Below are 15,246 nucleotides of genomic sequence, written 5' to 3' on the forward strand. Positions count from 1 at the left end.
CGTGAGAGTTGAGGCTAATAATTAACTCGGTTTCCCTGGGTCTTTGCCGTGTTGTAGTTGTGTGTCTTATTTTGAAAGAAAGGTTTACACGTTACCATAGCGACCAGAGCGCATTATGGAGGATGTTACTCTCAGTCTTGACTGGCTAATAAAGTTACACCATTACACAGTTAATTCGCGTTTATTGTTATATTTACAAAATACCACCGTTTTTGTCGTATCATGTTATTTTGTTGCATTTATCCGCCACACCGTGAAAATACTGTCTGACGTTAAACCGGCCAGTGGAGCAGCGAAGGTTGGGGACCGCTGCTCTACAGCCGTAATCAATCCCGGCCCTTTCAGTTGTAATGAGGCTTGCTGTTTACGCTTCAGTGCCAGGCAGTCAGCAACAAGGTGATCCTTTAATAACAGTATTCACCATCATGTGGACGTGAGGGGGTCTCACGACCAGACTCAAGCCTCGCACGGCGCAACTCGACATTAACGTCACCTTGTGTTCATTTACGAACATTATTCATCTCTCGGGTAAGGATGCTTAAAATCCTCCAATAGCATTAGCTCACGAGGTGACTCATAATCATCATTAACTGTCTAATTAGTGACCTGAGCTGTAAAGCAGGGCTGGGAGAGCTGCGTTCACATGTTGGCGCCATACTCTGCGCCCTTCTCTAAACAAACGCTTCTTATAGCAAAGACACTGTCCTTCATTTCAGCTAAACTTCCACTCGAAGACGTTCAAACGATGCCTGGAGCGCAAAAGACCGCAGTACTGCCAGGTGGGCGAGTCTCAGTAGCTATGCCATGAAAACTACACAGAAAAGCCGCACGTGAAGTCAACGCGAAGCATGCGCATGCGCCACGGCCAAAGGCGCTGAACGTTCGAACCGACGTCACGTCAGGTCCCCTGATGGTCAAAAGTACACAACTATCCAGATCTAGTGTGAGGACGGAGAGTGAAAGATTGGAAAAAGTGATCATTTGTGCAAAGCTGTCGCCAAAACGTGAATTCACGGACGAGATTGTGGAAACATGAACGTGGTAGGACTCTGAAAAATTGATCAGACCACCTCTCATCAATATTTTAGACATTTTGAAAATGCAATAATTGCAATGATTATATGTGAGAAGCTTAGTGGTACTGGTGGACTAACTGTTACAGAAGCATCCAAAATGAGCACCAATACTGTTTGTGCAGCTGTGACAAAAACCTTACATTGGCTGCTGGTCTAATTCTTGTTATTTTGGATGTGTAACGCCTGCTCCCTGACATCTGTCTGTTCTTTCTAGATCCCATTAGATGAACGTGCTGAACCGAGGTGCAGTCATCTCAGCGTGCCTCTGTTCAGATTTGGAGACATTGAACGATGCCTCAGAAACTATTTAGACGATTTATCGCTCAGGTAAGTCACAAGCTCAAAGTCAGCGAGACAGTTACCAGCATACACAGACATATTCACTGGTTACAGGTTTGTTTCGCTCAACCAGTCTCAATGTTTTTCTTTCAGACAGTGGACGGCATTAGCCACCGATGACGTCTCCTCGGATGTCGTCGATCTGCTGACCGAGATGTGCCGAGCACTCATAGGGCACATTAGCACCGTAGTGTATAAAGTCATACGCCGACAGGTTTCATGCTGCCCACATAACCGTGATCGTGGAGACAAAGAAAGCTCCGCTGACCGGTAAATCTAAAGCTTGCTTTATTAAACAGTTTCATTCAGTCTTTCTTCTTCTTAGACGTTTTACATGAGATGGTTCATCGGGTAATCCTGGTGACGGAGGGGTTTTTCAGAGGACACAGCATTGCTTCGTTTACATCACGTGTGAAGTCGTCCATGTGGTTTCTTTTAATGACGCCTGTAGATTTGGACAAAGCAGTGATAGTGTGGGAAGATGACTACGTTTCTCTTCTCTCCCTTTTCAGGATGAAGGTTGAACCTCTGCTTGATGGGTGCAGTGACTGCAGGGTGACAGAGGATGATATTCAGGCCAGCCTCAGAAACATCTTTCATTACTGCTTCGGTTGGGTCTTGGGTTTTGGGCAACGGCGGTCTTGTGACTCAGACAAACTACTGACTTTATTTTCAGTGTCGATTGCAAAGAACGTAAACTCAGCCCTGAGTCGTATCACAGGGTCCACGTCCTTGCAATCAGATAGATCCACATCCCCAACAAACTTTGTTGGGATGGTTCACAGTGTAGCGAACATTTTAAAGGACTTTACAAAGACCTTAGCTCCCCCTTTTGTAGATGGTGAGAGTCGCAGCTACAGCATTGTTGACTCGCCAAACTCTGAGGAAGATGACGACTTTAAACCAGAGTCTGCAGAGACTTTTAAAAGCACACAGACTCCAGCTTGTGTAGGTGAGGGAGATGTGGGTAGCGAGGGCAACAGTGATGCATTTCAAATCACTGATGTCCAAAATCTTGACCGTGAGAGTTCAGAGAGTGAAGAAAAATGTAGCGACGCCCCGCAGTGCTCGTCTGGGGCGCTTCCTGCGCCCGCAGAGACCGATACCTTTCTCATATTGTGTCTTGCAAATTTAGTCGCTCACGTTTCTGAGAAAACACAAACAACTGCTGTAAAGCTGAATTTTCAGCAGATAGTGACTGATATAAGAGAGAAGATTGGGGGAGACTTGACTCCTCTAAAAACTGTAAAAAACTTGTACATCATAATGTACAAAGACCTGTGTCGCATATTTGGATCCAAATACGTGCTTCAGTTTGTGATGGAAAAGGGTGACGCGACTTTTGTAGCAGCCGTTGTGGAGCTATTAAAAGCAGAGCTAAAAGCATCGAGCGGCTCCGGTCACGCGCTGAGACGTTTAGAAAGGAACAAAAGCGTTTCTCCAGCCAGTGAGAACAAAACGCAACAATCTGCCAGTGAGGACAACGCACAAAATGGATCCACAGGTTCCCAGAAAGACAGGCCGAGAAACTGTGTCGTTAGGGCCCTCGCTTCTTTTTGTAGATCTTTGAGGAGGCTGTTCAGAAACAGAGTGACAGCGTGATTATCTTCATAATTACTCACAGAATTTGCTTCTTAATTTGGAAATAAAATGAGCAGAAAATGAAACAAATGTGTTTGTCAGATCATTTAATTGTTAAATGTGTATAATGGTTTGTAGTCTCATCAGTCACAATGTAGAGACAATCGCACAAACTCGATTTAGTCAGAGCACTTTGAGTTGGTTTTGTCATTGTAGGTTAAATGTAGATATTTATTCTAGATATTGGGCACAAAGGCGTCCTCAGCTCTGTAACAGAGAGGTGTTGGCTCAGTGTGGAAATGTCCTGATGACATCAGTACTTTTGATTCTAGCCTGACTGATCAAGTTCCAGTTAAAGGGTTTTGACTGTCTTGAGAGACGGCACATTGTAGACAGAGACATATTCATAACTGTAAAACTCAAGAAACAGTCTGAGGCTACGTTCACTCTGCAGGTCTTGATGCTCAATTCTGATCTTTTGATCAAACGCGCTCTAGTGTGAACGCTCAGAGCGGCCGCGTGCACAAAAGAAGACGTCACACACGACGCTCTGTTTAGACCCAGAGCAACAGGATGTGTGACTGATGGCCTTAATGTAAAGACTTCAGACTTCACGTTTCCCAGTTTTGCTTTAAGTTATAAAGTTTTGTTATTTACATTTGTCCTAATAATGATCCTTACTGCTGTTTCAGAGGAGCGCTGCTTCTAGCTGCAGATTTCTGTCAGAATCTGCAGATTATACAGTACAAAGAAAATGTTCACGTTTCTCCAACGCTGTCTTCCCAGCAGTTTCACCGGATAGAAGCGTTCACCATGTCGGGCGCTGATAGTCGGCGTCTGTCTTGTGTCGGTGACGTAAAAGACGGATTTAATGCGACGTGACCGTCAAACAGCAGTCGCTTTCTAAAACATCGGATATGTATCGGATTCAGCACCACATACCAAAGTGACCCAGATCGGATTTGAAGATATCGGATTTGTGCCGTTCACACCGTCACACCATGATGGGATAGATGGTCGCAGAGGGTCAGAGAAGTCGGATTTGATGCGCTTTCCCCTGCAGTTTGAACGCAGCCTAATTTGTGATCATCTATCGCCCACCTGGGCCTTACACAAAGCTTCTGTCTCTCAGACTTTTTATCTGATCGAGTGCTCAGCTCAGATAAAATCATTACTGTGGCTGATTTTAACATTGAAGATTGTTATCATCTTCAATGCCCCGTACCAACATAGAGCAGCTACCTGAACACTACGAGGTCGATTATCTTGTTAATAATTTTGCCTCCTCACTACGTATGACTGTAGCTCCTGTGAAAACTAAGGCCTCAGATCAGAAGTATTTAACTCCGTGGTATAATTCTCAAACTCAAGCTACTTTCAGCACCATCGATGTTCATTTAGACTCTTTTTCTCCAGTTGATCTTTCTGAGTTAACTTCAATAATTACTTCCTCCAAACCATCAACGTGTCTTTCAGACCCCATTCCTACAAAACTGCTCAAAGAAGTCCTGCCATTAATTAATGCTTCAGTCTCTAATAATCAGCTATGTACCACAGGCCTTCAAGCTGAAGCGTATCCCAGCTGTCATTGGGCAAGAGGTGGGGTACGCTCTGGACAGGTCACCAGTCTGATGCCAGGCTACCACACAGGCAAACAACACCCATATTCACACCAATGGGCAATTTACAATGACCAATTAACTTAACCCCATTAACTGCATGTTTTTGGACTGTGGGAGGAAGCTGGAGTACCTGGAAAAAACCCACTCAAACACTGGGAGAACATGCAAACTCAGAAAAGCTCCGGCCAGATTGTGCAGTCAAATTTAGCTACCGGGGACCCAGCAGTCTTCGATTCACTCTGAGAGCAGCGTGCAGATGATTTGGAGAACTTGAGGAAACGAAAGGATTCAAATGATCACCTCTTGCATTTCCAGACCCATTTATCAGTTTTCAGTGATGATGCTGACAGCGTAACCAGACTCAAAGTCGGAATGATTTCCTTCACTAACTAAAGAGCAACTTTCCTTTTCCAACAGCTGTAAATCAAGTAAAGCTGATGTGTACAATCACAGAGGGAAACATACCACAGAACAGCAAATGTTTAAGACATTTATTATCATACTGTCAGGGTTCATAGAAATCAACTTAAAACACTTGATCTGAAGGAGCGATTATTTACCATTCTTGATGTTTGAACTAATGCAGAGTTGAATTCGACTTCTAATATTTTCAACTTTGCTTTTACAACATGTACGATTTAACCATCGCTGGCATTACCAGTACGTTGTGCCTGTGAAGACAAGGAACCACAGCAGGATACAGTTCTCCACACACTAGACATCAGAAAGGGCCACAACATGTTTATGGACAACAACAAAAACCCTAAATATCTTCAGTTACCCAGACGAGCTTGTGTGCATGTCTTTAAAATAATTTCCAACAATATTTTTGACATTTGCAAAACAGTGAGAGCTAGTGTTAGTGCAGTTAATAAGAAGAAATGTATCAGTGACGCTAATTTAGGAATCAAGTCTGGAATCGCTCCCCTGCACCAACCCAGTCCTCGTCCCCTAAATCACCTCTTACAGTTTTAAAGGAACACAAAGGCTTGCTTACTTCAGATAACTACAATTCCCACATCGACAAGCCCTTTGTAGACGTGCTGCACTGTTCTTGGTGCAGGGATGAGCCTTTTCTTACTCTTCTTTTGATTCCAAGCAGGTGGGAGGGGACTGAAACGATTACATTGGCTGCTTGACATCGGCTCATTTGGACGCCTGCCAGATGATGACGGCGAGTATGACGAGCACGATGACGCAGCCCATAACCAGGATGCAGATCTTCTTCCGGGACTTTTGCTGCGATAAAGACGGGACAGCAGGGTTATGGTGAGGGTCTGCGCTGAATGACGCCACAGAGTGGTGACCGACACACCCACCTGATAGTAAGCAGCTCTCTGCAGCTGCTCTGTTCCTCGTTCTACGTGAACTTCAGCATTCTCCACGTTGGCCTCGATGCTATCTGCAGGGAGACAAAAACAAAAATACACCACGGTCAGCTGGGAGCTGCCCTGGACATGTGCTGCCTGCAAAGACACGATTTTTAGTTTGGTTAACTGGTTTCTTCAAACTGGGAAGGGAAACAAAAATCTAACATTGAGATTTGAGCTCAGGTGGATCCTGCTTCTGCTGATTTGACTCGAGTCCACTGGTGGTTGACTCGGTTGGTTGGACATGACTTGGAGTGTCATGTCTACTGTGTGTCTACTGTCCTATTGCTGACAGCGCACGTCAGAGCGCAGACCAAGCCAAAACGCCCGGGGAAGGTCTGCAGACCTCAGGTTTCTATGGAGGCGCAGATCTGGGGAAGGGTCCCAGTGAGGTGCTTCAACATAGTCCTGAACAGAGGCCGTGGACACCTGTGTGCACGCTACTTTGGGTTTTTGTTTGTAATGCAAGTGGAACATTTTCAAGTGGAATTTACTTTATGGGTTATTTTGTGTAAAGATGTGAGGTGGAAACTGATGTTGGAATGAGGCTGTGACACCATGTGCTGTGAATGTTTTGTGTATGTTGGTCAGAGAGGACGGAGCTGCAGGCTGAGCATTCTGGGCGGAGCTGAAAAGGGAGCGAGTGTCGGTTTTTAAGGAGGACAGATTATTGATATAGCAACTAATTAATGGTCACTTCACAGTGATGGGAACGACAACGTTCCTGTTACTACTTACCAATCATCTCTCCCTGGTCATGAATCATCACAGCCAGGTCCTTGAAGATCTGGTTTACATCCATGATATCAGACTGTAAAGACACAGAGATTAGCTGAGCGCTGACGGCAGCGTGCTGGATGTGGATTATAGAGCGAGCCGAGCATCACCTCCAGCTGTCTGATGTTGGTTTCTCTCTCCTTGATGAGCTCCAGGTCCTCCTCCGTGATGACCGCTTCCTCCGTCTGCGTGGTCATCTGACCCCACTCATCTTGGCTTCACATAACATAACAACATTTCAGTGATCACGTGACCAGCTGAACAATGTGTGTAAAGATTAGAATTGGACAGATTTATTCTTTCTCCTCCATCTTCAGGCAGACTCCAAATGGTCTTTCTTTTTAAGTGACACTGCAGGTCTTCATGACACACTTGCAACAGATGTCAACCATAAACAAACAGGTCACTTACTTATCAAAGGACACAAGCTTTTCATCCCGAGAGCCGTCGTCAGCCTAAAAGAGAAGGAAAAATTCAGCACCGTCAATGCCAGGGTTGTTTTTCCCTCTTTTGTTTGAAGATAAACGACCAAAAGTCTGAATGCAGAGACAAACTTCAGGCTAGCAGAGAAACATCTGATGTAGAGGATACGTTTTGTGCTGTTTTTCAAGTCATTTCAACTCATTTTCTGGTCGTTTTTGGAAGGTCGGTGGTTCCTGACTCCTTCAATCATAATTGATTATATTGATCTCTCTCATTTTCCTTATATCAAGTTTTTTTATTAGTCATTTACACTCTGCAGCCAAACCCAAAAGTTTGATTCTGGAAGTTTTCAGTGGAAGAAACGTTTCAACATCATCATCATCAGGTGACGTCTTCAGTCTCAGCTGACTGCAGGTTTCAATCTTATAAACAGGACATCTGCACAGTGACTGAAACCAGCCCACTGAAGGAACAATGGGCTGGGAGGTCAGTTCCTTAATCTTAATTATGCAAACTCTCATTGATCAACAACCTCTGATCAGTGGCCATGAGTCCCATTCACAGAGAGTTGGGGAATGGCTGCAATCACAGCATTGTAAGATGGTGACAGATGTACCCTTAGGCCCCTCCTCCATTCAGAGATGGTCTTTCCCTTTACACGTAAATGGCCTCCTTGACTCCGCCCTCAAACCAGCGTTCCTCCCTGTCCAGGATGTTACATCCTCATCATTGAAAGAGTCCACTGGCCTGTAGGTGTGCATAGACTGCAGAGTCCTGGCCTGACGACGTGGCTCTTGGAGGAGCCTGAACCAAAGTTCAGACCATGCCATCCAAATGTTGCAACATCCCAGCATGCTGCTCTGTCTGGGTATCCTGTCAGTCACCTGCTTGTGGTAAGGCAGCTCTAATATCCTTTGTGGCGTGATGAATAACAAAGTTCAGCAAAGCAGTGGAGCTACAGCTACAAACTGAGGCTAAACATGAATGCATGGAAAACTATCAGCCACAGTTGCAACTGACCCATTATTCCCACTGCGTGTACCGTGTTCCCATATTTGCAGAGCTGTCTGTAAGGCCACGTTTGTGATATTGGCTGGATTCACTTGTTCTCAGACAGTCTAGAGTCTTACAGCATTCATATGATTCATAAAGTGGATGCACTGCAACACTTCTCCAGAACCATCAGGTCACATGTTTGTAAATCGAGGTAGCGGGTATTTATTCTGATGATAACTGAAACTTAAAATGACGGCTGTGTCACACTTACCGACAGGCGAGACCCAGCTCTCGCTCGGGCCACCGACTCCTTCTCCTTCTCGGCCGCGCGCCTCTGGACTGCTTGGAAGTTATTGAGAGCGGCTGAGAAATCATTCATCAGCCGGTCCCTCTGGATTTTTTGTTGTCTCTGGACACAGCGGAGCCGAGGCACACAGAGGGCAAGAACCCAGTTAGAAAGACATCATCATGATAACGACAAACATTCCTGGCTTCAGGAAATATTTCAGTTTTGCCGTGACTGTAAACTCTCTCTGAGGACTCTGAGGTGACTTTACTGACTTTCATTTAAAGCTAAAATGTATCAGGAAATTAATTTCACAATTCAAACAAACTACTAGCAGAATAAACAGATGATAAAGCAGATATCTGAAGCACCACGTGCAGCGCAGCAGACGGTAGAAGACTGGAAATATAAGCAGTAAAATATCCTGATTTTGAAAGCAAAACTATGTCAGCTGTACTTGTGCCATTTGTTAAGCCAACAAGTTTGTTGTGTGCACAACATCAACATGATCAAATTACTGGAACTGAGATTTCAAAACTCTGCAGCTGTTTCAAAGTCATTTTTACATCACCACACATGAAATGTCAACGAATGATGACATACTGTACACACTGTGTGTGTGTGTGTGTGTGTGTGTGTGTGTGTGTGTGTGTGTGTGTGTGTGTGTTAGGGCTGCCACAAACGGTTATTTTGATAGTCGACTAATCAGATCATCATCCATTGGACGTACAGGTACAGCTTATTGCACCAGCAGCATCTGCTCTTATATAACTATCATTAGCTGACAGCTTTAAGTGTTTCAGGTATGTGCTAACTAAAAATAAAGACAAGATGATAGTTTATTAAAGTTTAATGAAATTTGCAGATTGTTTCGGTGAAGTTTAATAAACTCCTTGCTATCTAAAATATAACAGGACACCGGAGTAAACTCTGAGCATCTCACACTTCTGATGATCAGCTGTCTGCTTGATGTTTACTCAGCTGTGTAAAAACTATAACTTTAATCTCAGCCAAACCGATTTACTCAGGAACAAATAAAATACTGAAAAAAGCCAAACAACAACATTTTAAGTTATCTAAGTGACTCATATATCATGTTTAACCTGAGTAGCGAAAGACGCGATTTGCCGGGAGTCCGGTGTTCTCACGGCTCTAGTGAGCCTAGCCCCCGGCTAGCTATCGAGCTAGTGGGTAACAGACGTCTCCGAAAACGTCGGAGCGCTTTTGAAAATATGCGGTGTCTTGATAAACTGAGCAGATATTTGAGGTTTACACAGCTACATTCTCCCTGAAAATATGTTAAACGTTTATTTTGTGACCCAGAAAGAAAAATAAGAGTAACATTAAAACTAAATAGCTGCCGCCATTGTTGGAAACTGAGCTTGTCACTACCCGATCCGTACCCCGCATGCGCAAAAGGTGTCTACTGCCGGTCGTAGCGTTTTACGATAGTTATGGGTCAGAGTATCTGTTAAGATGTTAAGAATAATAAGTATATCTTAAAATGTTTGCAATAATGAAGCATTTCAGTACAATGTAGACAAAAACGAGAAATAAAAAGAGTTACGGATCAGGACTCCCCGATCCGTACCGCGCATGTGCAGACGTTTTCTTCTTCTTCTGTTCGTTTAATGGCAGTTTACTCCCCAGTGTACGAGGATACCGCCACCTGCTGACCGAGCGAATGAACCCTATTATAAACTGAATTGGCGTCATTACAAACGTGTGTTAAATCTGATTTAGCGAAAGTCGAGTGTGTTTATGCTCGTCTGTGAGGAGAGGATTGTTGGAATAGTGATGATGATGTGCGCTATCACTGTCAATTGTCAGTAAACACTTAATCCGGCTGATGAATCTTCACGTGACACATTGCTAAGTCAATATTATTAACTCTGTAGTCAGGCGCCATTCTTCTTATTTTACGGCGCTGTTGTTCAATCGGGGGACGCTCTCTGTTGAGGAGAAAAGCATGAATTTCTTTGTATACGGATTATCCATTGTTTAAATGTCCCGGGCAGTCGAAAAGGAGGCAGAGCTGTTGAGAAATGCTAGGAGCTAACTGGGCGCTAACCGTACCATTCAAATATATTGAATGTTGGCAAAGAGAGGAAGTGACGTAAGATTTGCGCATGCGGGGTACGGATCGGGTTTCCGGTACGGATCAGGTAGTGACGGGGCTGGGCTGCGCTATGAATTCTGGGACACAGCTGCTTCTTCTTCGGGGTTTAACGGCAGCTGGCATCCTTGTACATGCAGTGCTGCCATCTTCTGTTTCAGTCCGTTATTACACTCTTAAATCCTGCTACTTATTCCTGCGTCTTTCAGGATCTTACAAAGCTTCAAACGACGCGTCGACTATTAAATCAGTCGTCGACGATTTTGATAGTCGACGTAATCGTGACTAGTCGACTAATCGTGGCAGCCGTAGTGTGCGTGTGTCCTGAGCAACAATACTGGAGTTTTTCCCTGTATGCTGACTGAAGTTCCAATTAAACCAAGTGTATCTGTCAGCATCACTCAGCCTTTGCTGTACGAACAGGCTCCAAAGTCACACTTTCAAACTTAGTGTGCATATTTATCTCACAGTTTGACATCCTCCACTGTTAGGTGGCTGTAGCTCAGGAGGAGGAGCAGTGGGAGCCTATGAATGAGTGTGAACTTTGGATGGTGAATGAGGCATATTGTAGTGCTGTGACTGTAAGCTATAGAAGTATCAGTACAGTGCTAGTTTCATTAGGACATGTAAACGAGTACTTACTTGCTCTGAAGGCGATGAGGGCAGAGGGATTGATCCCAGCTCTTTCAGGTGTTTGTTGGTTTCTTTTGCCAGTTGGTTGGTGTAGTGTTGCGTCTGCTGCCTGTGAACACCAATAGTTCAAACAGCAGGTCATCTTGACCATAAGACCTTCTAATAATTACACAAACATTTCATATGGGACAGTTTAACAGAGTCGCTACAGCGTGGCAGCGCTGGCTCTGAGAAAATGAAGGTGACTGAAAGTGTGTTTGTTTAGCAGAGGAGATGATATCGGTACATACAGCCGATCCTGCAGTTCACTGGTGTCCTGTCTGGTCCCCAGCTGGTTCACCATGGTCTTTATCTGAGCCGCTGTCATGGGAACACAATGATAGCGCTCAGTTTTGGAAGAAAAACATACAAATGACACAAGAAAGAAGCTGCGCTTTGTTCCTGGTAGTTATACAGAGATGATGTCATCTGTAGTCATCACAGTTTGATGCTGCTGCTTAATGTTCACATTTGTGTCAGACATCATCATCATCAGTGTGACCTGAAACAGAAGCTGAGGGATTTCAGAACACAAACATAAGCAATAATATAAGGAAGAGAAAAGTACCCAGTGATGATCTGGCTGTTGTGTTCAATCGCTTGTACAGTTTTTCGGATGTATTTGGGTGACACTGCTTAAAGCCTCTCACAGCAAATAAAGGACACGCCTTAATTTGTGAAATTGTTCGTTTTTTGCTCGTGTGCAGACTTTGTGGGGAGGTCCGGTCAATTTAATCAATGCAATACTTTTGTAAATCTTTCCCAAAATATTACAATCAACATGCAGTAGGACATTGTGGGCATGAACATGTATTCCTGGGATTTTCAATGAAAGTCCTGCTGCAGCTTTCACATGACTCAGTCCACACCTTGTCAAAGGCAACAGGAAGTGTCGAGGAAGGTGCCACTGTTTCAATTAAGTTATAATATGTTTACACAGTGGTAATAAAGAAAAAAAGCCAAGCCTCGAACACTTGTGCCCAAGGAATGAAGCTGGATGAGAGAATAAAGTGTGTGAGGTCGCAGGAGGTAAACAAGCTCAACACAAATCCAGCTTTTGTGTCATTCCTTCTCACAACATAAATATTGTGTCATGTTATAGTTTGGATGTCCTAACAGTGTTACACGCACTAATAGAAACTTCTGCTGCACAGTATTGTGGAAAAAGCTGAAGTGAAAGCCACCATAGTAAACCAATAAAACAACAAACAACTGTAACAAACATGTGAGCTGTAAGAACAAGAAGATTTTTAGTCTAAAAACAAGTTGGCATTTAAAAAGCCTGGAGCAGGGGTGACACACATGTGTACACGGACACACAGCTGGAAGTCTCTATGCTTTTTTACTACTAGTTAAACACCCCCCACCTCAGAAACACCCATGTTCTTATATGGGCCCCTTTCTCTGTCACAGCCACGTCACACTGCCTTTTCAAAGGAAGTGAAGCACTTACTGTTCTGTGTGATCTTCTGGATGTTGGAGCTGCATGTCTGTATCAAGGTGCCGAAGTCCCGTGGGACCGAGCGGCTCTCTGCTTTGCCGTAGGACATGTTTGTGATGGAGCCTTGGACCTTACGCTTTGGCTGCAGAGAAACAGAGAGGGATCAAACCGAGTCGGTCTCACTGTATGACAGCTCCTCGGTGAGGTTCTGGGGTTTGTACAGTTGCATGTCTCAAAGTCCGGGTACAGTGACGGCAGACCGGAACTGAAAATAACGCCACTTAGTCGGAACCACAGCTGTTAGCTTGCTAATGAGTTAGCTAGTTTATCCGGGCGTGTGCCAGCCGGTACGCAGCCATATTTGGGAACTTAAGCTCTTATTAATTTGGTGTGTTCCTAAATCACCAAACCACCGAGTTCATCGGGCTTGTTCTGTTTATCTCCCGGGTATTACAGGCTGCTGGGCGGGCTCGGCTCCTAGCTTCGGGACACTAATCTGTCAGCTGGCGGTTGTTTCCGGTAACACGGTGTGATTATCATAAACAAGACAAAAAACAACATGGCGTCACTGAGGCTTACCGTGGAAAAGAAACCAGCCCATACTTACTTATGAAGCTGTCTCAACGAACACATAGGCTGGTAAAGCTTCTCGTCCTGTAGTAAATAGCCTGCTCTTCCTGGTCCGTGATATCACTGCGTCACTTCTTCTTCTTCTTGGAGGTTGCAAACAGCGAAATGGTGCAATAGCGCCACCAACTGGTGTGGAGTGTGGACCAAACTCCCTCATCAAGCAAATTAGTCTGTCTTAAGTACAGAATGGTGGACTTTTGCCACCTCTGCTAAACCATCCATCATAGTAGGGCTCACTACAAATACACCCTCCACCCACTCCACCTGCCTGCACTCTGTTTGCTGTTCACTCTCTGTCTGTTGCTGTGGATGGTTGACCTGAGGTATTTAAACCACCTTCACTCCCTCTCACCCACACATTCCTCTTCTCTCCAGAATAAACAGTTATCTGTTCCACTTAAATGTTTCCCATCACCAAACATATCTTAATGTCAGACAAATATAATCAATCAATCAATCAATCAAAGCTTTATTCGTCACATGCAGGTTGCCCTGCAGTGAAATGGGACCCCCCCCCCCCCGACCTTACACATATAGCACAAACATTACATGGGGATACAGGTCGGAGATTGGTAGAATCAGAGAAAAACATTGAAATGTACACTACAGTGGGGAAAGTACAAGAGGAAAAAAGAGACCCCTACTCATGCTGTGCTTCCATGGTAGGACAGCATGAGAACAGGAAACAAAAAACTCCTTTGCACAAAAAAGCACATAAATGTCCACAGCACAACATTGTGAAGACATGACAAGCCACAGGGGTGGGTGGGGGGTGAGGAGTAATCCGAAGAAACACAGCAGCCAGTGGTGGTGGTCAGAGGGCCCGGTGGCGCCAGTGTCCGGCAGCCTCGCCTCTGTCAGTGCGCCCCAGGGTGGCTGTGGCTACAATGTAGCTGCCATCACCAGTGTGTGAATGTGTGCGTGAATGGGTGGATGACTGGATATGTAAAGCGCTTTGGGGTCCTTAGGGACTAGTAAAGCGCTATATAAATACAGGCCATTTATTTACCATTTAGCAGCCACCCTGCACAGCGCTACCATTCCAGCGCGGCACACAGACCCGCCGTGTTCCCTCGCCGGAAACAAGCATCGAAGGCGTTGGAAAGGGAGGGGGGATGAGTGAGTGCCTATCAGTGTAAGTGTATGTGTGTACGTGTCCATAGTTCAGCGGAGACAGTGTCCTTCGCTCTATCAGGCTATAAGTAGAGTAAATACAGCACACTGGTTTTAAATGCTGACCTACCATAATTTCTCATGAAAGGAACAAACACCAGGCCTCACTTGCCTCAGTTTAGGTGTTTGTTGACGATCGTGGCTCAAGTTTTGGGAGTTCATCTTGTAATCGGAAGGTTGCCGGTTCGAGCCCCGGCTCTGACAGTCTCGGTCGTTGTGTCCTTGGGCAAGACACTTCACCCGTTGCCTACTGGTGGTGGTCAAAGGGCCCGGTGGCGCCAGTGTCCGGCAGCCTCGCCTCTGTCAGTGGGCAGCTGTGGCTACAATGTAGCTGCCATCACCAGTGTGTGAATGTGTGTGTGGATGTAGTGTAAAGCGCTTTGGGCCTTTTACCATTTGTTTCATGTTTTAACGAATTCAGCTGAATTTAGTTCAGTTTTATTTATATTTATATAATCTCAACAGCATGATGAAATGCAGAGTGGTGTATAAACACGTGAAAACGGTGAGCGAAGAAGAAACACTCATGGAAAGCCCTAATGACCTATTTTAACATAGCTAAGGAATATTTCAATGTAGCCCTCCTGAATCCAAACTGGAAGCTGGTTCCACAGAAGAGGGGCCTGAAAACTGAAGGCTCTGCCTCCCATTCTACTTTTAAATACTCTAGGAACAACAAGTAGGCCTGCAGAGCGAGAGCGAAGTGCTCTAATAGGGTGATATGGTACTACAAGGTCATTAAGA

At 44.8% G+C, this 15,246-nt stretch overlaps 2 protein-coding genes across 2 annotated transcripts; one reads left to right on the top strand and one right to left on the bottom strand.

Moving 5' to 3' along the window:
- Positions 1 to 926: 926 nt before the first annotated feature.
- On the top strand, positions 927 to 3,017 carry LOC309699403 (uncharacterized protein; the record flags this gene model as incomplete). Its single annotated transcript, XM_082522423.1, has 4 exons — positions 927 to 1,041; positions 1,291 to 1,403; positions 1,509 to 1,685; positions 1,928 to 3,017. Exons 1-4 carry the CDS (start codon positions 1,033 to 1,035, stop codon positions 3,015 to 3,017), a joined length of 1,389 nt encoding a protein of 462 aa, XP_082378549.1. The 5' UTR covers positions 927 to 1,032.
- A 2,077-nt stretch (positions 3,018 to 5,094) lies between these two features.
- stx12 (syntaxin 12) lies at positions 5,095 to 13,435 on the bottom strand. The gene is made up of 10 exons (XM_082521613.1): positions 13,307 to 13,435; positions 12,712 to 12,841; positions 11,510 to 11,579; positions 11,229 to 11,328; positions 8,456 to 8,593; positions 7,177 to 7,220; positions 6,876 to 6,981; positions 6,727 to 6,799; positions 5,938 to 6,020; positions 5,095 to 5,857 (listed from the first exon to the last, which is right to left on the bottom strand). The coding sequence occupies exons 2-10, from the start codon at positions 12,806 to 12,808 to the stop codon at positions 5,765 to 5,767; spliced, it is 804 nt and encodes a 267-aa protein (XP_082377739.1). The 5' UTR covers positions 12,809 to 12,841; positions 13,307 to 13,435; the 3' UTR covers positions 5,095 to 5,764.
- Positions 13,436 to 15,246: the final 1,811 nt, after the last annotated feature.

The sequence above is a fragment of the Aulonocara stuartgranti genome (genome assembly GCF_965226115.1).
Source record: "Aulonocara stuartgranti genome assembly, chromosome: 22".
NCBI lineage: Eukaryota > Metazoa > Chordata > Actinopteri > Cichliformes > Cichlidae > Aulonocara > Aulonocara stuartgranti.